The sequence below is a fragment of the Sebastes fasciatus genome, chromosome 23, assembly GCF_043250625.1.
Source record: "Sebastes fasciatus isolate fSebFas1 chromosome 23, fSebFas1.pri, whole genome shotgun sequence".
Taxonomy (NCBI): Eukaryota; Metazoa; Chordata; class Actinopteri; order Perciformes; family Sebastidae; genus Sebastes; species Sebastes fasciatus.
The window spans coordinates 2,763,408-2,789,575 of NC_133817.1; the positions used below are offsets into that span (position 1 = coordinate 2,763,408).

Consider the following 26,168-nt stretch of genomic DNA (forward strand, 5'->3'; position numbering starts at 1 on the left):
AGCACACACACTATCACTACCAGTCATTTAAAATCATGAATATTGGTTTAGAAAATTAAAAAATCTATTGTCAAGTTAAAAAAATCTGAATGTTCTTGAAGTGGATAATCCTCATACCAGTACAGTATTCTGCCTTGACTGGAGAAGACTTTTGGTTGATTGTAAGCCCCCCCTCCAACACTGATTTTGAGCTATGCCTGCAGAAGAGTGAACATACACAGCATCAACTTTCACTATGTCTGACGATAGTGTGTGACTGACTCCTATCCCCCCCCCTCCTCTCCCTGCAGCTGTGCATGCCTAAAGGCCTGTCGTTCAGGACGCAGGCGGACCAGCGTGATCCACAGTTCCACTCCTTCATCATCACCAAGGAGGACGGCTCTCGGACCTACGGCTTCGTCCACACCTTCTACGAGGAGGTGACCAGCCCGCAGATCTGCTCTGCCATGCAGACCCTCTACCAGATGCACAACGCAGAGAGCGCCACCGCCAACACCCCTTCCTCCTCCTCCTCCTCTTCATCCTCCTCCAGCATGGACTCTCTGGCCAGCAGTGTAGACGAGGCCGACTCCCCCGCTTCCTCCTCGTCCTCCTCGTCCCGCAGGGCGGGCGGCTACGACTCGTCGCGGGACACCCTCTACGTGTCCAAGGCCTTATGTCTGATTGCGCCCATGCCCTTCATGCACGCCTGCCGCCGCTTCCTGTCGCAGCTGCACAGGGCCGTCACCGCGGCCACCGCCCCCCCGCTGCCGCTGGAGAGTTACGTTCACAACATCCTGTACGAGGTGCCGCTGCCCGCCCCGGGACGCTCACTCAAGTTCCACGGCGTGTACGAGCCCATCGTGTGCCAGAGGCCCGGACTAGGGGAGCTGCAGCTGGCTGACTTCCCCCTCGCAGAGACCTTCAGTCAGCTGGGAGTGGAGAACCTGGTCCAGGTGTTCACTTGCACCATGCTGGAGATGCAGATCCTCCTCTACTCACACGGTAAGGACGCTTGAAGATAAAGTCTTTGTTTGTCGTTACAAACTCACTGTATCGGAGCCGTTTTGCGAGTACGAGTACATGAGCACAGTATCGGACCCGATACTGGTATCGGTGCATCCCTAATTCAAACAAGGCAAGATCCAAGGATGTCCGAAAATACCAGATGTATGTCAGAATTACCAGGAAATGTAATATACCTGAGATGTGATCAGATTTTCCTCCTTCTATGTTTCCCTTCATCCATTATTCACGACTGCAGTGAGGCCCCGTTGGAGGACCTCACATAGACAGCAGCTATATTGTGAACTACTCTGTGGCCTCAGATCACCGTTTGTCCTACATCCCTCTGTCCTACTCTTTCTCAGTTTCACTCCTCCAGTCTGCAGCAACACTCTGTAACACTTTCTCTGTTTGTTTAGCTTCTGTGCCGGATGAGTCATGGAAATAGCAAAAGGTCCGCACTCTGCACGCATGTGTACACCAAATCCACAACCCCAAAATAAAACCTTGTCTATACAGTATTCTGCAGCATGCACATACAGTAGGAGGACTCGTTCCTGTGGTGCAGAACCGATAGCGGGATGTGAGCAAGTGAAACCGCTCGGCTGCTCTTTGAAGAGGCTGAACTAAAATCAGAAGTGCAGCTGTAAAACCTTCTAATCTGTATGTATGTACAGTATGTCCGTGCAGAATGTCACCTAGATAACCTGTAACATCCTTTATCTTAGTATTATAAACCTCTGTGCAGACTTTTGGCACCCGAGAAGGGACTATCAAGGGACTGCTTTGACAAGCAAGGCGTCTCCCCTTGTATTTATTTGTTCTCTCAAGTTAGTAACTCGACGAGTGGTCAGTGACCTTCTACAAAGTGCAACGCCGAAAAGAGATGCTATAAAAATATTCAATAACTTCAGTATTATACAGTGTATAAAACTAAAATCACTTCAGCTTTTGTTACTTACTGATCTAGTAGAAAGAATGTCAGTTTGGAGAATGCCCGTCTGGTTTTACCTTGGTTTTTAATCACTCTCCCTCTTCGCCTTCTTTGCCTCCTCCGTCAACGTCGGGGAGACTTTCCACTTTTTGTTTTTTCCAGACTTCATTAACCACACAGTATTATTACAATACAGATTACTCCGGTTGTTCCACCGTCCGCCATTTCCACTACCTGGGGATCGCTACCGATAGCTACCCGGGGAAAACAAAAGCGCTATCCTCTTCCTGTTTTGGTTTGACGCACTTCCTTTGTGCCGTAAAAGGATCCTTCGTTTTCACCTGGAAGATCGTACCTGGTGGCAGACAGAATTGCGTAGTGGAAGCGAGGCTTATATAGGGAGCCAATCTAAATGCAGATAGTGTCATTGTTCTATAGCTGTTATATTGTGCAATCAACATTTACTTCGTAATGATAAGTTAAAGCAAAAAAACGCCACTTTAATGCGGAGACATCAGATTGATATCAGTCTCAGCACTACGATCACGTAGCACCAAAATGTCAAATATAAAAAAATTAAAAAACAGGTCAGACATCTCATGAATTAAGACGGTATATCTGCTAAATTTAGGGATATCTGAGGCAGAGCAGTGTTAAAAAATGTTAACTGAAGCGGTCTCAGTGGACCTGCTTCTCTCATCCCGTCATCCTTTGATGAAAAATGGGTCTCAGTTTTTTATTCATCACTGTCGGCGTCAAAGGCAATCGCTCCTGGAGGGGAATGATTTAAAACCCGACCTCACTCTTGAAAACATCCCCCGTGTCGTTCGTAATTTTTTTATCGGGGAATCACCGTCGCCGGCTCTGACTGTGTGACACGTCCGTCCAAATGAGCCCTCGTTTCTTTGTAATGAGGTGTGGAAAACACCCCCTGCATGGGGAGCATCGTTTGTCTGGAGGCAGCTGATGGAAGGGTTCAGTTCAGTTCAGGATAAAAAGATGGAGAACGTTCTCTGGATGTTAATGAGACGCTGCCCCCGCACCATATGTTCCCACGCTCCTCCTAATCAATCAGCAAGTAATTACACCGAGACAGATAGAGGCTTCATCAGCCCCCCTACCTGTTCCCCTCACACACAGGTGGAGATAGAGAGTGACAGGCGAGTGTCTCCTCCAATCATGGGGCACAGTGGGGGGTAGGGGGCGGGACATGCTGGGATATCATTATATGGTAATCAGCGTAGTTCATTTACATTCCTGGCAGGCAGTCAGAGACAACTGATGTGTGTGTAAATGCTAATAGAAGCTGCTCACCCACATTATATAAACCTGCCACTGGTACACTATTTTTATGGTTGGTTTTAACACCACGTATAAAAGTTTGAGAATCACTGATTTTAATCAATTTTGTTGTCTAGTTTTGCACCATTTGGGGTTTTCTGTGTGTTTTCCCCGGGTCAGCTGACCAGTGGTTGGCCAATGTTTTCACATAGCATTAGTGATTCTGTGATTTGTCATGGGACGAGATGCTTCTCTAATCCTCTTTCCTTTTCATTTTCTGTCTAATCTTCCCTCCATACAGTCATTTTCTGACTCTGTTATTATATCATGGTGCAGCTGAACACATAATGTCAGCTGTTCACCACAGACAGCTCACGTCTTCTTCCCTTGTGAGACTGAGCTGCCTGTGTTTATCAGTTGCTGATGCACAGTCCCAGTTTCACAATGACTCGGCGTGTCCTGTCCTGTTTCGCAGCACCCTTGAGCCCTGCCTGTACCGGGGCTTTCTGCAGCGCTACGCCTCGCCGTATCAGATTTGTTCCTCTTTCTAAATGATCACATGCCTTATCACAGGTGCTCGTCATATGTCAAAGGGAGTTTCTTTGTGCGACGCAGCAAACGTTGTCAGAGATGAATCGGGAACACCCGTAGCTATTTCTAAAGGGAACAAAAAATGATGAATTAGTTCAACTCAGTTCAGCGAGAGGAGAAAATGTAATCAGTCACTGTCGGAGTCTGTCTTCATCATCCTCTCGTTATTCCCCGAGAGGCCTCGCTGTGTGTGGGCTTTGATGTTTTTCACTGTGAGGAAAGGGAAAGAGGGTGAAATTTATGAGGTGTGAAGGAAGATCGCTCAGGAGAAGCACTTTTTGGAGACACGTCAGGTTGTAACAGCGACGTGTTAATGAAGCCAGCTGAGACGCTGAGGCTAAACTTATCCTGGTGTGATGATGAGAGCGTGAAGGGGAACGGGGGGAAAGAGTAAGGGGAACGGGGGGAAAGAGTTTGATGTTGCACCAAAAAAAAAGAAAGTGTTTCAGTCAGACTGTGTTTCCCACAGAGGGAGAAGCTTTGAACCTGTTCAGACTTGAGCACACACTCTCTGACTGGCATATCTTCTCTCTGAGTTGTATGGATGTTAACATGTTGTGGTTCAAATGAAATGGAAAGTTAACTGATGGGAATGTTATTAGTTTTGCAGCTATTTGGTCTTTGGTATTGGACAAAGTGACGCTAGATGAAAATGTGGGGTCACCAAAGTTAAAACAATTCATCCAGAGGGAAACTTTGAAGTTAAAGTGGGGTTCAGCCGTCTATTTTTGGCATCATTGGGCAAAAATTCCATAATAATCTTTCAGCATATTGTAAGAAAACTAGACTTTTGCACCTCCTCATGGCTCTGTTTTCAGGCTTTAGAAAATCTAGCTCGTGACGGGAGACTTTGACCAATCACAGGTCATTTCAGAGAGAGAGAGAGCGTTCCTATTGGCTGTGCTCCGCTGGTGGGCGGTGCTTGGTATTTCCTCAACTTGATCTCAACATGGCTGCGGGCGTCACAAACTTTCAAATTTTTACAGCTAAACAGTACACTACAAGATGTTTCTAAAACATCTGAGGAGAGAAATAGGCATTACAGTAACAGATTATTTATTCATATTTGATCAGCGCTGCCTAGTTTGACCGTTTGATCAGAGTTCTTGAGTGATTGACAGCTGCTCAGAGACGGCAAGGCTCCAGCTCGTCTCTGATTGGTTGTTTTTCTCCGGTCTGAGAAATCTTGCTGATGCCATTAGGAGCACCGGAGGACACAGATTACCTGTCTCATGCACTACTGTCAGGATATAGTGACCTGTTTTTTAATCATATTTGCTCCATCTCTACCCGCTGCAGCTTTAACGGTACACTTCATAGCTTTCTAGGCAGCGGAATAGAAGTCTAACTAAAGCAAACACATACTAATACACTATATTAATTGTCCTTGGACGACTCCAAACTACGTTTTAGTAGAGATTTAGAGAGTCCACAGTGGGATTAGAGTTGGTGTCAGCTTTTCTCTGTGGGTGACTGGCTCTTAGGGTGCTTTATGATGACAAATAGTGGAGGGATGTTTATGTTAAGTGTCTAAGGGGATCTTGAAGGGTCAAAGGTGTTGTGGGTAAGTGGTCTAGTTTAGGAGAAAAGGGATCTCGATTGTTGCTGTTTGCAGGATGTTGTAAATCCACGATGTCTTGTTGGCCAGCATTCCAGCTAAACAGTACACTACAAGATGATTCTGAAAACATTAGAGGAGAGAAATAGGCATTACAGTAACAGAATATTGATTAATATTTGATCAGCGCTGCCTAGTTTGACCGTTTGATCGGAGGTCGCGAGTGATTGACAGCTGCTCAGAGACAACAAGGCTCCAGCTCAGCTCGGTTGCGAAGCCGAGGTGGTCAACCCTTTCAGACACACAATCAACGCTGGCTGAACCCTCGGTGTAAAAAGGGTATAACAGTACTGTACATGTTGATCTTCATTTCAGTACACATTAGAGGAAGCATTGATGTAAACAGCCTTTATTTAGATAAAAGGCTTCTCTGCTGAATCAACACTGTTCGGTTTAGAGTTGTCAGGGTGACGGTCAAAAACAACAAAACACCCTGAAGTCAAACTACGTCTGTCGCTTTTGTAACCACTATTTAGTGCAATCAACCATTTGGCAAGATTTCAGCATAAGAACAACTGTCCCAGTTTCTTGAATCCAGCAGTAACTTCTCTACCTACAAGAAGTGACGAGAAGCTGAGGAAACACTCGGTCCAGAAATAGCTGAGCTTGCTGATGGTCCATTTAGTTCCTTTACTAATAAGAATCACAGACTTGCAAGGTTGGTAAACAAAAGGAACATGAAGGAAAAAGAAAGATTTAGTGTGTGTGTATCCTTATCGTACCACTCAGCTGCTGTTCATACAGAGTCAGAGTCATTGTACAGTGTGTGCGTGTTTATAAGACATGCACACACTCAGGAAGTGAACCAGCAGAGCAGCCGCCTCTCGTCAGGTTTCTCCTGTTGAATATAAATCGTTGTGGTCCGTGCTGAAGGTACCGGAGAGCTTAATGCATTTCCAATGAAAAGTGCACAGATTCCATATGTGCACATACAGACAGGACTGAACCTGACAGAGTGAAATGAAATGAGAGAGAGAGAGGGGGGGGGAGGGGATGTGTGACTCTATCATGTTTTATTCTACCTCTTTTCTTTCCTCGAGGTCGTGCAGGCTTTTCACTCCGACCGTCACAATAACATCTGATGAAACTGCTGCTGAACTCAATACTGAAGCCAGCCTGCAACCGCTGGCCTTAATCTGCTTTAGGGAACAGAGCAATACTCTCTCTCTCTCTCTCTCTCTCTCTCTCTCTCTCGCTCTCACACACACACACATACACACACACGCGCACACACGCACGTGAAAATGTGATTGAAAAGAATCCATCAGAATGTAATTCCTCTCGTTTTTAACCCCCAACTCACTCTAGGATTCAATTTGAATCACTTGATTAAAGCATCTGGTGCACACCAATACCAATAAAAATAGTATATATGTATTTCATAAACCTTTCACGTCTTATAGTACGTGTCCACAGGCTCCGTCCTTTCCAGGCTTCCCATTCATTGTCTATGTAAGCAGCCGTGCAATGCATTCTGGTAGCGCGATTGGAGAGACGGAGTGTCACGACGGCCGTTCCTCATTTGCATAAAGTTGGAGTCTAGTTTACTTTATGCAAATCAGGGGCGTGCGACGCGACTCGCCGCCTCTGGAAACTCCCGAGAATCTTTTAAAATAAACGTTGTCTATCCAAAATAAAGACAGATTCAGTAACTGCGCGGATTATTTCTCGCCTCAAATGTTTTCAGAAACACGTTCCGGTGAACTATTTTCGTGAAATAAGAGAAGAAAGTTTCCAAATGAGCTGCCGTGTTGTGTCCGGTTTGAAAGCCGGGAGCAGCAGCCCACGGAGGGAAAGCGTTCGTCCAGTCAGGTGGGGAGAGCCTTGCTTGAAACCCCAGAAACAACTATCAAAATGTCCCACTACTCACCTCTTCTGTCCCCAGGCTGGAGCGCAGGGATAAAGTGCTTCTTCCCGACTTGTTCTGTCACATCTTTGTTATTATTTCCTGCAAGATGAAACCATCGAGAGCTTGTATATCTATTCCCTTTATATTATTATTATTATGATTATGATTCTCTCTCCTTCTCTCAGACTACCAGCGGTTGATGACGGTGGCCGAGGGCATCACCACGCTGCTGTTTCCCTTCCAGTGGCAACACGTCTACGTTCCCATCCTGCCGGCCTCTCTGCTCCACTTCCTGGACGCTCCTGTCCCCTACCTGATGGGCCTGCAGTCCAAAGACGGCGCCGACCGCTCCAAACTGGAGCTTCCTCAGGAGGTACGCAGTCCAGACTATATGCTATAGGTTACCGCCGAGCCTCACTCAGGTTAAAGAAAAGTGTGAAATGAGAAATTTCTCTGGCGTTCAGGTTATCCCGGGGCTAAGAAAGATTTATTTTTAAATCAACACTTCCTGATTTCATTTCAAAATAAAAGCCCTCAAGTGTTTTTTTCTCTGGACAGAATTCCTTCATTTGTTAACACAAGGCTTTTATTCTGAAATATGTGCCGGACAGTGTTGTAGAACATGCAGTGACTTGCAGAGCTCCATGAATTAATATAATACGGGGTTTTAATTGTGGATTATTACTATTATTTACAAAATTACCACACGTTTCTTAATCTTTTTCTGTCTAAAATAAATATAAATTACATTTATAATGAAATGAAATGGCCGTTATGAAAGGCAAACTCTACGTAGAAAGAAAGGACCGACAGCAGCAGAAACGCACCTGGTCTGAACACCCGACGCGTGAATCATGAAGCCGTTCAGCGAGGCAGCCGCCACGCACTCTTGACGTTCCCTGTGTGGACAAAGAGTTACGTGTGTGACTAATTGAACAGCACCCAAATGGCTAGCAGCGGCCCTGCCCACAAGTATAGTAAAACAAGTACTGTAAGTGTGTGTGTGTGTGTGCACAAGCTGCAGCAGTTTGCAGTCGGTGCTCATTACTGCTGACAATACAATGTCCAAGGCCAACAGCATCACACACACACACACACACACACACACACACACACACACACACACACACACACACAGGCAGACTAGCAGGCTCCTGTTCAGACAGACAGGAAATTGCAAAAAAACACATCTCTGTTCTAAACAACACACACACACACACACACACACAATAGGACAGGGATTTACCTATTGTTTGTTTACAAATTCACCTCCAGGCAGCGGCAGTCTGAAGTGGATCGGTCTCTGAATTCTTCTTTCTATTTCAACACTTGTCAGCCAGAGAGGAGGTCTGGATCTGAACCAGTGTTCAGCCCAGAGCAGGGTTACAGTTAATGTGTGTGTTCATGTGTTAAAGCGAGATAAGGCCCCTAACAAAGCGGAACATCCCGGCTCGCCAGCTTCCGGCTTCGCTTACATCCCCCCCCTTCGCCCTCGACTCCCAGCGCTCGTTAATCCAGCCCATTCCGTATGGATGCTAATTATCCAGCCAGCCAGCGCAGGATGCTGCCGCGGAGTGCCCACGAGCCTGGCATGCCTCCCCCCGCCTCCCCCGATAAAGGGGTCCCCTTCACCCCCCCGCCTGCACAGACTGGTGAATCTCCCCGTGTTTTCTGAATGAGCCTTTGAAGTGTCTGTGACCTAGAAAATGGGCGGATGATGAAAGAAAGAATGGCTTAAAGCGAAGCAGAGAGGACACGATGAGAGAGAGAGAGAGAGGGAACGAGGGATGTAATTGGGGAATTAAACGCCAGACGAGGTTTGCCTTTCTGAACCCGCTACTTCAATCCAGCTCTTCTGCTTTTTTTTACTTGATGTCAAATGATAACTTTGTTTGCGTTGCAGACAAGATGATGTGGATTCTGTTATCATCCCCTCGCTACATGTTCTCCTCTTTTCTCTCCTTGTGCATATAGAAGTTTTACTACTGGGCTTTAAATCCAAACTAGGGCAAACTTCCTGAAGACAATAAGTGATAAGTTAGCTTGAATTCTGGTATTGTTCCTTTATTTGACAGAGTAGAGGCAAAGTAGAAACAGGGGAGAGAGAGAGAGGGGTATGACATGCAACATAGGTCCCAAGGTTGGACTCGAACCTGGGACGTAACCACTCAGCTACAAGGTGCTCCGTAGTCCACAAACCAATGGGTGACGTCACGGTGACTACGTCCACTTCTTATATACAGTCCATGGATAGAGTTCATATCTGTCCTAACCTGATGGTTAGCAATAAGTATTGTTTATTTTTTATTTATTTTGCACAATTTAAGACTACACAACATAACAACAAATAAATAAATAATATAAAAGTGCAGGAAGAGGCAGGAAAAAAAACACTGGGCTTATCTGAAGCCTCCACCTAGAGACAAGATTAATATAAAGAAATAATATAACTACATAATATTAGAACAAGATATATATATATATATAATAACAACAATAACAATAAATATATCAAAAAAAGACAAGTGTGTGTGCGTGTGGAAGTGTATTGTTAGTGTTTAAGAGGAGGATATTGATTTAAATATCTGCAAAGACTTCTGGGCAATCGTAACCAAACAACACTGTGAGTGGAAAACAAAAATAAAAATAAAACAGATACATGGACAACATGGGGAAAAGCAACTACAAAACAGCAATTAAATGACCCTTTAACTGTCTTTTGAAACATTTGACAGATGAACAGTTTATTGATAGATGTGAAAGGCTACTCCATAATTTGGTTCCTCTAAATCTTATTGAAAATGTACCTCTACTAGTGAGACATTTCTGAAGGATGAAGATCTAGAGATTGACGGGTTGAGTAAGAATGGACCTGAGAATTTGTTTTAAAATAGTTCTTGAACTGCTCAGGAATATCTTAGAAATAAAAACACATATTTGAGAAATATTGATATCATAAATAGTAAGAATCTGGAGTTTGTGAAATAGAGGAGCAGAGGAGATGTGTGACTCTGATCGAGTTGTAATCCTCACAAAATGTTTTTGGAGGACTAAAATTGTATGAAGGTTTGTAGGAAAAGTACTCGCCCATAATCGGCCATATAATGTACAGCTAGCGGGTCATTGTTGTAAAATAAACCCTGACGTCTCTTACTTACTGACGTCCACTTCTTATATACAGTCTCTGGCTCTAACCTTCAGATTCCAATCTGGATCAATCTTTTCTGTCACTCTTGTTTTAAATTTGAATTTATATATCTGTGCTTTCCGGCACTGGTGTATGTCCAGTAGTAAGTGCATTCCTATTTCTGTGGTTCTGAGTGGTTTAGGGTATTATCCGGTCTTACTATAATCCCATATGAGGGTGTGATGCTAACTCCATTATATCAGATTTAGGTTGATCTCCGACAGTGTGCTGTTATCAATCACACACTGACCTACATTCCCCCATCATACCTCCTAAAACCACCTGATAATACCCCCACACTATGCCTGTTTCTACTGTCAATGTCATCTTCTGTCTGTGATGGAGAGATTTGAATATCAGCTTATAGGGATCATTGTGTATTCCTGAGCTATATTGTAATATGAACATATTCCCCTGTCCCAGGCCAACCTGTGTTTCGTGGACATTGACAACCACTACATCGAGCTTCCAGAGGACTTTCCCCAGTTCCCCAATAAGACCGAGTTCATCCAGGAGCTCAGCGAGGTGCTGCTCAGCTTCGGCATTTCTGCAAACACAGGAGCCCCGCCACGGACCCGCAGCAGTCCCGGCAGCGCTCCAGGCAGCGCTCCCGGCAGCACCCCTTCCACACCCGGCAGGGAGCGTAAGACGGTAGCTCTCCGGCAGCTGGAGGACGACGGGCGTAACGGCAACCTCGCGAGGGAGGAGCTGGCCGTGCTGGAGCTGCTGCAGGGCAACGCCACGCTGGAGAGACTGCAGGCGCTGACCAAACGCACCGGGGTGACGGTGGCCCGCGTGGACGCCCTGAGGGCCGGAGTGAAAGCTCAGGTCACCGAGGGGCAAGGGGGCCGGTCGGCGGCCGAAGAGGAGGAGCTGAGGAACGCCAAGCTGAACGTCCAGCTGAGGGAGGTGTTCGCCGGCCGCTTCACCACCATGTTTGCAGACTACGAAGCCTTCGTCATCCAGAGCGCCCCGGACCTGGAGTCCTGGCTCACCAACAGGGAGCAGATGCACAACTTTGACAAGGTGACTAAATCAAGCACGAACACACACAGAGGGCAGAACAAATTACTTCTTTCTTTTTGGTATCCAAATTCCATAATAACCTTTCAGCATATTGTAATTCAAGTGTTCAGTGTTGTCTTCAGTTTAGCTGAACAGGCTTCAGCTCTGGCTAACATATAGTCCTTATATATCTCTGCAGGCCTCGTTCCTGTCCGACCAGCCGGAGCCCTACCTGCCCTTCCTCTCCCACTTCATCGAGACGCAGATGTTCGCCACCTTCATCGACAACAAGATCATGTCCCAGTGGGAGGAGAAGGAGCCGCTGCTCCGCGTCTTTGACGCTCGCATCGACAAGGCCCGCCTCTACAACGTCCGCGCTCCCAGCCTCCGATCCTCCTGCTACCAGAGGTGCTCCATCCTCAAGGAGTCCGGTAAGCTCAGAGTCGGGCTTCAACTCATGAATGCTATTATACGGCTCTTAGGATGCTTTATGATGACCAATAGTGGAGGCTTGTTTATGTTGAGTGTCTAAGGGGATCTTGAAGGGTCAAAGGTGGTTTGGTGTAAGTGGTCTGGTTTAGGAGAAAAGGATCTCGATTGTTGCCGTTTGCAGGATGTTGTAAATCCACGATGTCTTGTTGGCATTCCAGGCGGGTTGAAGGTAGAGCTGTATCTTGTATCTTGAAGGTTTGAAACATGGAGGGACGTTTAAATTGGAGGCAAGAAAGGAGCTCACTGGTCAGCATGCTGTACATGTTTGTCGGTCCTTCAAAGCATACCAGTGGTCCATTAGCTGAGGTCAGATAGGATTGCACTGTGCCATGCAATTTAAAAACACACATAACCACTCTGCCTCCTCCTCCTCCTCCTCCTCCTCCTCCTCCTCCTTTCCCTCCTGCCATCTGGAAGCAGCTCGGCCCTCCCCAGTGACCAGAAAAACCACACTTCTCATTTCTCTACATCCCAACACAGCAAACACTCCATCACTCTCTCTCTCTCTCTCTCTCTCTCGCTCTCTCTCTCATAAGCACAAGCACCGTCTTACTGCAAGAGTGTTTGGTCAGGTCTTTTTTTTCCTGATTTCCTCAATTAGTGCTGCCTGGGTTTCCCTTCGTTAGGCCTTTAATTGGTGCTGAATGTGCAGTGTGAGGCGTGAGGGTCAGACTCAGGACTGACTCAGACTGATAGAGGCCAACAGGGAATCTGTGAGGCTGCTCGTGGGTTACTGATGTTCTTAAAACTGGAAAAGAGCTGGATTACAGGTTTACTTGTGTATTTATAGAAAAAGGATCACCAGGGAAAGAGTGCATGACTCTAATTAGCGTTACAATCTCAGAGATCTTCGTTTCATTGTCTTGGCGGCGCCCATGATGATAAGCGGTGACTGCAGGTGTGTTTTGGGATCTCAGTTCCCAGAGATCCAAACACTGAGCGCCACTTGTGATTTTTCCCGGGAATTCGGCCAGAGACACCCAGTTCGTAAATATAAAGGGCTTTCATCAGTGGGTCACATGCTCAATCACCACTGTGTTATCTTATTCAGAGATAGATGGTGACTTAACAGATATTTATTTAAATGAAAATCTCAGAGCTGGAGCAGGTTGCACTAACTGTTGATCAATTTAAAGTTGACCTGGCTATGACATACTGTACGTGTTTACTAAGTGGAGATTTACAGATCACTAGATTAAAATAAGTTGCACCACACTAAATAGGGGTGTAAGAAAAAATAGAAAAAATTAAATATTAAATATCGTGATTGTACGTTTTGTATCGATTCTTAAAAACACTGCATCGATTTTTAATTAATAGTTTCCATGCAAAGATTAACTCGGTCAATACTTTAGTTAATTTGCAAAGAGATGTGTCCTCTCAAAGTAGTGCTATAATCTGTGGTGGCAGTTTCTGTTAAAACAAGACACAAGCCAAGGTCACAGGGAAATTTAATAAAAAGCATCTGCAGATGGAATCACGAGCACAGAACATAAGAATAGTCAGGCTTTTATACACACTAATACATAACACACAGATAAGTGCAGAGTCATGGAAAAATAGTGCTTCACAGACAACAGAGCATCACAAGACATAACGAGTTCTTCAGCCATCTGTTGTTTACAGAGGTCATCTGTCAGAAGACAAAACTGTCGGGTCACTGTTTTAATGCTGATGGTGACAAAGTCTGCTAGCTGTGAGGCCCTGAGATTCTCTAAAGGAACATGGTTAACTTTGTCCTACTCCTTGGGGGTCTTGGAGTGTCTACTGCAGATATGAAAATTTGCATTACAGATGTTGGATGTTATAGTGACTGTGATGAATGCAAATACAAATCCAACAGTTCTGACTGCATAAAAAAGTAAACTTTTTATACCCCCATGACAAATTTATGAAATTGGGATTAGTTCAACTTTAACCTCCTGACACTAGATTGATATTTATTTTTTTAATCTCGCTCTTGGAAAGAAAGCAAATAAGCATATTTGTCAAAATGTTAAACTAGTTATTTAACTATATATATATACATATAGTGTTACAAGGTGTATTTCCACAATTAATATATGTCCCCCTGAAACATTTCAGTGTTGACTGAACCACAGGAATATGAATTCATACTGAAATTGCTTTATAAGCTTTTATATGATAATATATCAGACAGATATTAGGATGATTCAAAACAGCCGTGTGATTGTATCGACTTTAAGTTTTGGCTCGATATCCGCTTTGCAGCGTTTTATACCTCAGATCGTTATCTTCCTCCTCCTCTATGAGAATGATCAGAGTACTTCCCTGCATTCTTCTGGTGTGTGTGTGTGTGTGTGTGTGTGTGTGTGTGTGTGTGTGCATGCATGTCGCCTGCTTTGACCCACACTGTTTCACACTAATGGGCCGAGCGATGTAAAGCTTTAACTGCAGATGGTGAGCTTATTTGTGGGCGATGGTGCATGCAGGTACCCAATTACCCAGACAATAGGCAGCCTCTCCCTCCGCCTGCCTTCCCTTCCTCCCCCCGAGGTGTCTCGCTCCGGTGCCCTCGCTCACTGCTCACTTCTGGAGCTCCTGTCTTTGGAGTTCAGTCACACACAAAACAAGTTCAGCGCCCGAGCAGGGCAGCATGACACGGACGGTTTAACAACAAGCAGTTGCAGAGTTGGATAAGATAAAAAGCAGGTGAAGGACACAGAGAGAAGAGTCTGAGTGTGTTTGTGGGTAAGAGAGGGAGTAATGAATGGGTCAGACAGACAGAGAGAGAGAGAGAGAGAGATGAGAGGACGGCATACTTCCTCTGTGATTTATTATATAAAACAACTTGTTTTGAAGCCAGGGTTTTTTTCTTCTCTGCAAATGAGCAGCTGTCAGAGCACATTATGTTTGCTTCATTAGGCTCCAGTAGGAGATGTGTGTGTGTATGTGTGTGTGTGTGTGTGTGTGTGTGCATCAGGGGGAGTAATTTGTCATAGTTCATGTTTGTCAGCTTTTGTTTACATAGCTGTCTCTTCAGCTGCATTCCCACAATGCATCTGAAAAGTGTGCTCTCATTGTCATTTTGGACGTCGTTCGTTGTACTTGCCGAGTTGCTGAGATCTGGGAACAACGTTTGGTTCATAGTTTTACCATGTGAAAGGTTTAGTGATGTTGCTTTGGTCTCATTGGTGAGTACAATGTTATCATAAACTGATAGAAAAGACGGACAAAACTAAGACCCAAGTCGTGGATAATGTAATTATCCTTTAGGTTTTTCAGTGCAATGACTTTCTGTGATTACATGGACTGCAGTAACATTACTACTAAACACTACAGAAGACATTATACAACTGTTAACGTGTGTATATACGATACAGTGTCAAATTCCCTTTAACACTATGACTGTAACTAGACTCCTCCACATGTCTACATTCAGTTGTGCCTCCTCTTGATCCATGATCTTATTCAAGTCGATCAAAACATAAATGTTTTGTATTGAATGTCTCCCCTACAGCTCAGGCCATCGAGCAGCGGCTGATGAAGATCGACCACACCGCCATCCACCCGCACCTGCTGGACATGAAGATCGGTCAGGGCAAATACGAGCAGGGATTCTTCCCCAAACTGCAGGCCGACGTGCTCAACACGGGGCCGACCAACAACAAGTGAGTCGGCTTCCACCTTGTCACTTGAAATCCGCATATGATGATGATGATGATTTGAATTTTACGTATCCAGGATTGCCCAAGACTGCGAGAGTGGAAGAGGTTAAAATATGTGTAGTCTAATTCCACGTTGTGTGAACTGCAGGTGGTCTCACAGGACGGCAACAACTCAGCGAAGGAAAGACCGTCATCGACAACAAACGGAGCATCTGGGCCTCGACAACGACCTGAAAGAGGTAGAGAAACCTCCCTAACAACCGACACACAACCTGCCCTCTCCTTCCTCTCTGTTCTCTCTAACGTTATCTAGTCTACGAGCATGTCTTTATTTTCTCTGTCCGTCTCATGGCGTCATACTTCTGTTTGTTTTTGTCCTGTAACTGTTTTTCTGTTTGAGCTTTCTTTCTTTGTCCTCCTTTCTTTGTCCTCCTTTTTTTGAAGACTTCATGTGCATGCTGCCTTCTGTTATCTTTTCCATTCTTCTCTTTTTGTTCCCGTCCTCTCCTGTCTGCTCGTGTGTCCTGTGGGGGTCGGCTCGTACCCCTCTTCTTCCTCCTCGTCCTCGTCCTCGTCCTCGTCCTCGTCCTCGTCCTCCTCCTCAGCAGGTGGAGGGCTGTCTGGTCCTGCAGAACTCCATGGCGTTTTGGGAGTGGGACAAAGCGTCCCCTCCGCCTATCAAACCGCCTAAAAAATCTGCCTCTGCGTCCTGCCTGGTATGTGGAGGAGCTGCCTGTGTTGTTGGACTTCCTCTTTCAGACCCCTCCACCTCTACCTCCACCTCCACCCGTACCTCCACCCGTACCTCCACCTTACAGTCTCACTGAAGCAGCAGCGGTGGGATGTATCAGTATAATCCAGCTCTCTGAACCATAAACAGTGAGGCTGATATTAAAGAGATGAAATGACACTGGATTACATGCATGCATTGTTTTCCTGTCATCCCCAGTGCTCAGGTAGGCGGACTCCACCTCTACCAATAAAAACTTAACTGCTACTGCAGAAAAAAAACCTCCGTTCAGTCTCCTCCTGCTCTCTGTGATCGCCTACGCTGTGATTTAATGCTGCCGAACTTATGATCACTGTTAACTGAAGTTTACAATCTTGTAATTGAACTCGGAAAACAAAGTTTGGTCGATTATTTCTCTGTTGTTACAACGCTAATTGGCATTGTATCTTACATCGTTGAAAGCCTGTTTCTTTACCTTACCAAAGCAGAGCAGGTGGAAAGTTCTTATTTCAAGGAAGAACTCTGAGAAATGGAAGATTGTGGAAAAGCGGTGGCTTCAGTTATGGCTTCAGTGGGAACCCAGCTCACCTCCCAACACTCCTCTCCTACGTCACACCCTTTCCTCCTAACTCACATAAACCCTCTGAAGTGTTGGATTTTCACATTGAAAGCAGATAAAGCTGTCTGTGTCAGACGGACCTGTCATCGTGTGTGCATTAAAAACAGATGAAGCAATTCTCTTAATTTACTGTACTGGGTTAGGTCAGTTCTCCAGAGCTCACTAACTGGTCCTGTCTGATCCTCAGAAATACATGCAGGAGGCCCGCAGCCTGGGGAAGAACCTCCGGCAGCCCAAACTGTCCGATCTGTCTCCGGCCGTCATCGCCCAGACCAACTGGAAGTTTGTGGAGGGGCTGCTCAAGGAGTGTCGCATGAAGGTGAAACATACAAACCATTCACTGACCTCCTGACACCCTACCTCAGTCACACACACACACACACACACTCATGAATGATGCAATGATGCAAGACAGAGATTATTCCTCATGTTGCATTAACATTAGACGTCTTTCCATCAAGTTTTGGGAACATCTGACTAAGAATTCCCATCTGGTGATGATGCAAAAAATATATATATAGCATAACTGCCCCTCTTGATATTCCCATTGATTGTTCTAACTGTGTGTGTGTGTTTGTGTGTGTTCAGACCAAGCGTATGCTGGTGGAGAAGATGGGCCGGGAGGCGGTGGAGCTGGGCCACGGTGAGGCCAACATCACCGGACTGGAGGAGAACACTCTGATCGCCAGTCTGTGTGACCTGCTGGAGAGGATCTGGAGTCACGGACTGCAGGTCAAACAGGTCAGAGCGCGCACACACACACCAACACGCACACACACACACAAACACACAAACAGTTTATTGCCTGGTTGCCTTGGATTTTGGTTCTCTGACATCACGCTTCTCTGGCCTCTCAGGGGAAGTCGGCCTTGTGGTCCCATCAGCTGCACTACCAGGCCCGAGAGGAGAAGCTGGAGCAGCAGCAGGCAGAGTCACCAGGTACACACACACACACACACACACACACACACACACACACACACACACACACACACACACACACACACACACACACACACTGTCTGTCCTGCATTGTCTAACACACATTTGTTTGATTGTAAAAAATCCTATCCTGTGTTTCTCTTCAACAGTGTCACATGTTCCTGAGAGGAGGAAGTCTGACTGTTCCATAGCGATGCCGTCTCTACGCGTGTCTCTCATACAGGATATGAGGTACATCCTGCTACGGTAGTTCATCTCTCAACTCCTGAGAGTCACTGAACATCAGAGTGATGAGGGTTTATGAGCTTTCATCCATCTGTCTTCTGTCCCTTCCACTCTGTCCGTCTCCTCAGGCACATCCAGAATATGTCCGAGATAAAGACAGACGTGGGACGAGCCAGAGCCTGGATCCGCCTGTCCCTGGAGAAGAAGCTGCTCTCTCAACACCTCAAACAGCTGCTGTCCCGACAAGCCTTAACCAAGTGAGCACACCCTGATACGCCCTCATATGATACGCCTTCGTGATAAGTGTGATGTTTTGGTATCTTTGAACCTGACCTGACCTGTGCTGTGCCATGCTGTCTACAGGAAGCTGTACAAACGTTACGCCTTCCTGCGCTGCGAGGAGGAGAAGGAGCAGTTCCTCTTCCACCTGCTCTCTCTCAACACCGTCGACTACTTCTGCTTCACCAGCGTTTTCACCACCATCAGTGAGTTCTCCCTCAGCCGCACACGACCTCTGACCTCTGTTCGATCCTAGTTAAGCTTCACTGTTATGTTCACTGCTAAGATTCAAACATCATCACAACACCGACGCCTGCTCGCTGGAACATTATGATTGGTTACCATGTGGAGCGTTCTGATTGGTCATGATCAGGTGTCAGTAACCTGCGTCTCTTCAGCTCCTCTCCAGTGGCTCCCTGTGGATTTTTAAAAATGGAAATAAATAATTGTTTTTTTGTTTACATTTTCATTTTTATTCATCATTGTTGTAGGTCTATGGTACGACGGTACGACGGAGTATTAGGGCCACATTGAGAAGAAAAAAAAATCTGAGATTTCGAGAATAACGTCATAATATTATGAGAATAAAGTTTTGTTTTTTTCTCGTAAAGTTACGACTTTTTTCTCGTAGTTATAACTTTATTCTCGTAATGTTACGACTTTTTTGCTCATAAAGTTATGACATTTTTCTCGTAAAGTTACGACTTTTTTCTCGTAAAGTTACGACTTTTTTCTCGTAAAAGTTACAACTTTTTTCTCGTAAAAGTTACGACTTTTTTCTCGTAAAGTTACGACTTTTTTCTCGTAATATTACGACTTTTTTTCTCGTAAAGTTATGACTTTATTCCTGTAAAGTTACGACTTTTTTCTCGTAATATTATGACTTTTTTCTTGTAAAGTTTTGATTTTATTCTCGTAATATAACAACTTTTTTTCTCGTAAAGTTATGACTTTTTTCTCGTCATATTCTGACTTTATTCTGTAAATCTCAGATGTTTTTTCCCTCAATGTGGCCCTAATACTCCGTAGTACATTGTCTCTTTGGCCCTCACTGCATTAGACTTATATACTATATACTTAGACTATAAACTGAGTTACCTTCATCACAATGATCAAAAGTTTTGCGGCACCAGACAGATTTTTTTTGTTGTTGCCTAAAGCGGCTCTTTGGACAGTAAAGGTCGCTGACCCCTGGTCATGATGAACCACCCTACAGAAAAAGAAGTCACATAGACCTTTTGCACTGTTCTGCAGACATGTGCTGATCTCTTATCTGTGCCTTCACAAACATTAAAACATTATCAAATGTGTTTTTTGTTCTATATTTTTCCAGCACAGTTGCTTTTTAATAGATGTAAAGTAGCCTCACTGACTCCAGCAGGCGTCTATAAACCACCGCCTCCCATCTGTGAAATATCGAAAGCCTGACTGTATACATTTCCTCTTCCTGCTCTGAGTTATTTGGTTAATGTCGGCTGCTAGATGGATGAATGTGGATCAATGGCTGGCTGAGCTGTTAGTATGAATAAACCATGAGGATGTACGTACAGTTTAATCAAAGATTCAGATAAATGAACACACACTGTTCAGGTGATGCTTTAAAGCCTCTGTCCTATCTGATCAGTTGTTCTGTTTCCTTCCTGCTGCAGTGTGTTTACCCTGAATATGTAATTTTATCATGAAATTGACCCAGTTAGAGTCTAATTAGCGCGTCACAGTGTTCGTATTTCTCGTCTCTGGCGCTAACGTGGTTATTTCGCCCCCCCCGCCTGCAGTGATCCCGTATCGAGTCGTCATCATCCCCATCAAGAAGCTGAGCAACGCCATGACCACCTCCAACCCCTGGGTGTGCGTGTCAGGAGAGCTGGGAGACTCGGGCGTCATGCAGATCCCCAAGAACGTCCTGGAGATGACCTTCGATGTGAGTAGTGTGACCTTTGACCTCTCACGAGCACACCGTCTGTCAGTCACTCTGAGTGCAGTTTGGGGTTGATGTTGTCCACTCTGTGTTTACCTCCTCACTCTGTCACTGTGACATCATCTCACTCTGCATGCTGGCAGCATGGACATTAAAGCAGATACAGTTTTACTTGTTTAAAGGGGAACTACGCTCATTTTCAAAATTCATACATGTTATTCCTCTGGTCTAAGACAGTCCAAAAAATATTAGTAAACATGAACAACTTTCTCCCAAATCCAAAAACTAGAGTGCTAAAACTCAAACTTGTGATGTCATAGGTCAGGGGTCAGCAACCTGCGTCTCTTCAGCTCCTCTCCAGTGGCTCCCTGTGGATTTTTAAAAATGTAAATGATTAACTGTTTTTTGTTTACATTTTCATTTTTATTTATCATTGTTGTAGTTCTATGGTACGACGGTACGACGGAGTATTAGGGCCACGTTGAGGAAAAAAATACATCTGAGATTTCGAGAATAAAGTTGTAATATTATAAAGTAGTAATTTTACGTGTTTTCTTTTTTTCTCGTAAAGTTATGACTTTATTGTGTAAATCTCAGATGTTTTTTCCCTCAATGTGGCCCTAATACTCCGTAGTACATTGTCTCTTTGGCCCTCACTGCATTAGACTTATATACTATATACTTAGACTATAAACTGTGTTACCTTCATCACAATGATCACATGTTTTGAGGCTCCAGATATATTTTTTTGCCTAAAACGTCTCTTTAGATAGTAAAGGTTGCTGACCCCTGCTCTAAATATACACTATATTTTATAGTATATACTAGTGCAGAGCCCGGTCGTTATTTTTTTCCTACTACGGCGAAGGCATGCCCCGCCCTTGTTGTTGATGAGGACTTAAATATATAATTAGAGTGCTGAAACGATTAAACGAGTCTATTTACAGAGACTTTACAGCCCTCCTCCCCTAGAGACATAAACCCAGTCCCAATGGGGACGACATACCGCCTGCTGTCCTCCTCACGCTGCACGTCTGTCCATCTGCATGTTGTTGACGGAGGTGTGATGTTGTTATTATTCTGTTTGCATGACGTTTGATGATGTTTGTGGTTCTGAGATCGCCACGCCACCACCATTTTTGATTTGTCCATCCATTGTGTGTTAACAAGTGTTTCCGTCTCCCTCAGTCTGCTTTCAGGGCTCATACGCACATCTCCGCCTTGTTCAAGGTTAGAGGAAAGCCCCTGCTCCCTTTCATCCATCTCCCATTACCTCCACCTGTCCTGTTGCCTGTTCCCCCTGTACTGTAGGCATCGTTGTCATGTGTAGTTTGGATTGGGTCATAGCTGGTTTTCACCACCTTTAATTCAGCTTCAGTCTCACCCTTGGATCTAAATGCTGCTCTGTATTATATTTCATGCCTGAACTGTAATTATTAACACTGCTTAAAACTACTAAGATCTATTCACTCTATTAAAGACAGTGAAATATAATCAGTGTGGCAGTAGGTAGTAGTTTATGATCACGGGAGGACGGCAGCAGTAGAAACAGTTCTTTGTACATCAGATGAGGTGCACTGATAAAGCTAATAAAGTATGATTTGATATTGCAGGATGATATTAATTGAAATGCTTTACATTAACTCTTCGCTGTGTGTGTCTGTGTTTAGTGTCAGAACCTGGGGAAGCTGACCACGGTGCAGCTGGGTCATGATAACGCCGGCCTCCTGGCGAAGTGGCTGGTGGACTGCGTCATGGTGCGCAATGAGATCACAGGACACACCTACAGGTGAGCGCAGGTTGTGTGTTTTTAGCAGGACGCTGACGGGAATGTCATTCTAGAAGTTCTTTTTTTCTGTCATCCAAAAATGCATTTCATCATCACGACAGTTGAATCAACTGACCATTTGTTGATGAAGTCTGTGAGATGTGGTTAAAAGCTCCAGAAAAAAAGGAGGTGTCGTGGCTTTAGTCTAGTAATTTTACATGTTATTTTCTTTTTTTTTCGTAAAGTTATGACTTTATTTTCGTAATATTCCGACTTTTTTTTTCGTAAAGTTATGACTTTATTTTCGTAATATTCCGACTTTTCTTCTCGTAAAGTTATGACTTTATTATCGTAATATCACGACTTTTTTTCTCGTAAAGTTATGACTTTATTATCGTAATATCACGACTTTTTTCTCGTAAAGGTTAGACTTATATACTATATACTTAAGACTATAAACTGTGTTACCTTCATCACAATGATCACATGTTTTGCGGCTCCTGACAGATTTTTTATTTTTTTTGATAGTAAAGGTTGCTGACCGCTGGTCTAAACCCCTCTGCTCTCTGTTGTCTGCAGGTTTCCGTGCGGTCGGTGGCTCGGTAAGGGCGTGGACGACGGCAGTCTGGAGAGGGTCCTGATCGGTGAGCTGGCGGTGCCCAGCGGAGAGGAGGATTCTGGGAGAGGCTGCCGTACACCCCCGCTGCAGCGCTCGCCATCCCAGACCAGACGCATCAGCATCACGTCGCTGTCCGGACGAGGCTACAGTCAGTATCTGTCAAGATGGAAGGGGATCAGATCTAAATACTCACATCTGTAGACCCACTTAAATAGTAGAGAGGAGAAATGAACACTGAACAGTCAGGGACATCATCATCCCGTTAATAGTATAATCTAGCAGTTAGGTGACGCTCATAACGTCAGAGACGTTCTCTGTGCTTATATATAATATATATATTAATCATATATTAATGTAGCTGTTTTCTTGATTCCAGAACCGACTTCAGCCCAAATCCAAGAGGCCACCGGGGAGGCTGTGAACAACATCTGCAAACACTTCCACAAGCCAGAGAAAGAGGTTAGTGACTGATCTCATCCTTTGTGGTGTCTGAATAAATAATGAATGAACTCGTTTTTTCTTTTGTGTTAGCTTTACTTTCTCTGAATCTTTCACAACACTAGACACTGTGTGGATTTGATTCTCTCTGAAACTGAGGGTTCATTATGTTTTAGTCAGTAAAGTGCTGGTCTAATGGCCAAGTCCTACAGTACGGCTCAGGCCACGCTTTAAGTGCCCTCCGTCAGAGGAGTGATGGAGAGAGAAAGAGTAAAGAGTGGAGAGCCCTGAAAGAGGCCTTGAACCCGACAACAACACTGTTTCTATTCTAAGAGCTGCAGGATGTTCTCTCCTCCGCACTGCAAGACCTTGAATCCTGCAGGATGTTCTCTCCTCCGCACTGCAAGACCTTGAATCCTGCAGGACGATGTAAAGATTTGTGGCATCAACAGTTTTTGTCAGATGTGTCGTCTCCTCTCAGATTTTCTTTGTTAGCGTTATTTTAAATACCATTATTGAAGTAGAGTTTATGTAAAGAGGAGACAATGTGTGATTTCCCTTCTCATGTATTGATTGTTGTCTGTGTGCAGAGAGGCAGCCTGACCGTCCTGCTGTGTGGAGAGAGCAGCTTGGTGGCAGCTCTGGAACAGTTCTTCCATCACGGCTTCAAGTCTGCCCGGCTCTTCCAGAAGACTGTGTTTGTGTGGGACTTTGTGGGTGAGTTTGGAGGGACAGCGCCATCTGCTGCTGATTTCATGAACTATTTAATTTGTACGTGCATTCATGTATTCATTTTGATCAGAAATTCCGAGATTTTAAAATCAAATGTATTTATTAAGACAGTTCAGCTGGTTGGTATACACAGTGTGGAAGGAAACATGTCCTCCTCTCCCTCTGCAGAGAAGGCTGTTGCCTACATGGAGTCAGCTGACCAGATGGGAGACCTTCAGGAGACCGCGGAGCCCCTGGGAATGACCTGTCAATCACTCTGTCGCTACGTCAACGCCATCAACTCCACCCCCAGGAACATCGGGAAGGATGGGAAGTTCCAGCTGCTGGTCTGCCTCGGAGCCAGGTCAGATTCAAAACAGAGAACACTGCTGTCAAAAAAAATTCATAGTATAGCATGTCGAAAAAATTAATATAAAAGTCATGGTATAGTATGATGAAAACATTTATAAAAAATGTCATATTATAGCATGTCGAATTTTTTTTTTGAAAAAAAATCATAGTATGGTATGTTGTATATTTTATGAAAAAAACATCATAGGAATTTAGAAAATTTTATGGAAAAAAAGTCACAGTATAGTATGTCGAAATTATTTTTGAATAAAAAGTCATAGTATGGTATGAAGAAAAAAGAAAAGATAAGAGATATAAGATCAGATATTCCTTTATTAGTCTCACAGTGGGGAAATGTACAGTGTACAGCAGCAAAGGGGATAGTGCACAAACAAGAAGAAGCAGTAAAGACAAATCGAGATACAAAACAAAAGTAGACAGACATATAAAATATGAACAATTCAAATGGAAGGAAATATAAAAATAGGAACAAAATAAATAAGGGGAATATTCAAAATTGTAACAGTATATACAGCATTGACAATAAACAGTTATTAACCCAATTGCACAGGTGGAAATATGATATTGCACAGTGAAAAGTCATAGTATAGCATGTCGAAAAAAAAGTCATAGTAGCATGATGAAAAAAATTATAAAAAGTCATAGTATAGTATGTCGTATATTTCATGAAAAAAAATCATACTATAGTATTTCAAAAATTTTATTAAAAAAAAAGTCATAGTAAAGCATGTTGAAAAAATGTATAAAAGTCATAGTACAGGTGTCACCAATGTAGAAACATCATCATACTGCTTGTTCTGCAGAGACCGGCTGCTGCCTCAGTGGCTCCCCCTGCTGGTGGAGTGTCCGGTGATCCTGCGGATGTATGAGGACACAGCCCTGCTCAGAGACCGCACCACCGTCAACGCCCTCATCGGAGTCCTGGAGACGCTCCACGACTTCCCCATCACACTGGAAGCCTCGCTGGTCAAAGGCATCGACCTCTAGCCCCACGAGAGGAAGGAGGACGAAGTGAGGGACAAGAAATGAAAACGGGAAGAGACTCTTGGTTACCAAAGCAAAAAAAAAGGTTCCACTGCTTCACGTTGAGAGGTCGGGGCTTTGGATGCAGTATTATTACCCCACTCTGAAAGACCCTTTTTAATTCCATTACAGCCAGTGCTTCATCATGTTCTACTTCATGAACTACAAATCCCAATTACTTGACATTACTGTGTACAATTTTCCAAAACATACCGTTCGTTTCAGGTTTCCAGGCAGCCACTCGTTACACTTTCTTTCAGCAAACTCAAAATCTACTTGAAGAAACGTAAAGCTTGTATTTTACTTTTTTCTTATTGATAACAAATTTCATGAGCCAACAATGCGTTAGTGTCTCAATACTTTTTTTTCTCTCAGATCTAAGCCCATTGGTTCCTACCGAGGAGGTAAATCTTTAATAACACCTCACAATTATATAGGTTTATTTATTTATTTTTAAAGCTCAGTAATTTCCTAAAAGTTTTTAATCAAACGGGAGGATACAGTGCATTTGTTGGGGACTATTTTTAGCGGTGGATTAATCCACATTTGGTGCTATGAGCTGTATTAGTGGCACCATGATGGCCACAAATATAAAATATCACCAGACTTATTCTTTAAAACACACCAATGTGTAATGCTAATGTAATTTAACAGCGAACTGAAGTTTCTGCAAGTTGATTTCCACAGTTTTACTGAGATGAATTGAGAAAGTTTCTGCCTGGAGGGAAGAAAATCAAACAAAAAACTGACTGACAGTAATATACACTGATATACACTGATATACGGGGCGAAAGCAAAACCACTGGTGTGTTTCTTTACATGTTCGTAGCCTAGCCCGCCTTCGGGAGGTACAACTAGATATAAACTGTGATAGATTCACTTCCTCGCCTGCAACCCTAGTTAGCGTTCGCATGCCTACGGGATGTAGAAAGAAGAGACGACCTCAGGAAGAGA

General features: G+C 44.2%; 1 protein-coding gene across 6 annotated transcripts in view; it reads left to right on the top strand.

Annotated features, from left to right (window-relative positions):
* dennd5b (DENN/MADD domain containing 5B) overlaps positions 1–25,394 on the top strand; it is a 57,975-nt gene extending 32,581 nt beyond the window's left edge. For 2 of the 6 annotated variants that reach the window (XM_074625039.1, XM_074625043.1), the window contains 21 exons: positions 291–984; positions 7,443–7,630; positions 10,868–11,470; positions 11,649–11,880; positions 15,423–15,573; positions 15,719–15,809; positions 16,176–16,286; positions 17,107–17,238; positions 17,508–17,660; positions 17,777–17,858; positions 18,011–18,092; positions 18,215–18,343; positions 18,450–18,571; positions 20,141–20,286; positions 21,472–21,513; positions 21,954–22,072; positions 22,631–22,818; positions 23,047–23,129; positions 23,699–23,825; positions 24,009–24,183; positions 24,995–25,394. In XM_074625039.1, the coding sequence (XP_074481140.1) occupies positions 291–984; positions 7,443–7,630; positions 10,868–11,470; positions 11,649–11,880; positions 15,423–15,573; positions 15,719–15,809; positions 16,176–16,286; positions 17,107–17,238; positions 17,508–17,660; positions 17,777–17,858; positions 18,011–18,092; positions 18,215–18,343; positions 18,450–18,571; positions 20,141–20,286; positions 21,472–21,513; positions 21,954–22,072; positions 22,631–22,818; positions 23,047–23,129; positions 23,699–23,825; positions 24,009–24,183; positions 24,995–25,178 (3,834 nt within the window). In that variant the 3' untranslated portion in view covers positions 25,179–25,394. The remainder of the gene's footprint in view (positions 1–290; positions 985–7,442; positions 7,631–10,867; positions 11,471–11,648; positions 11,881–15,422; positions 15,574–15,718; positions 15,810–16,175; positions 16,287–17,106; positions 17,239–17,507; positions 17,661–17,776; positions 17,859–18,010; positions 18,093–18,214; positions 18,344–18,449; positions 18,572–20,140; positions 20,287–21,471; positions 21,514–21,953; positions 22,073–22,630; positions 22,819–23,046; positions 23,130–23,698; positions 23,826–24,008; positions 24,184–24,994) is intronic. The other 4 variants (XM_074625042.1, XM_074625041.1, XM_074625038.1 and 1 more) reach the window with 3 other exon arrangements.
* Positions 25,395–26,168: the final 774 nt, after the last annotated feature.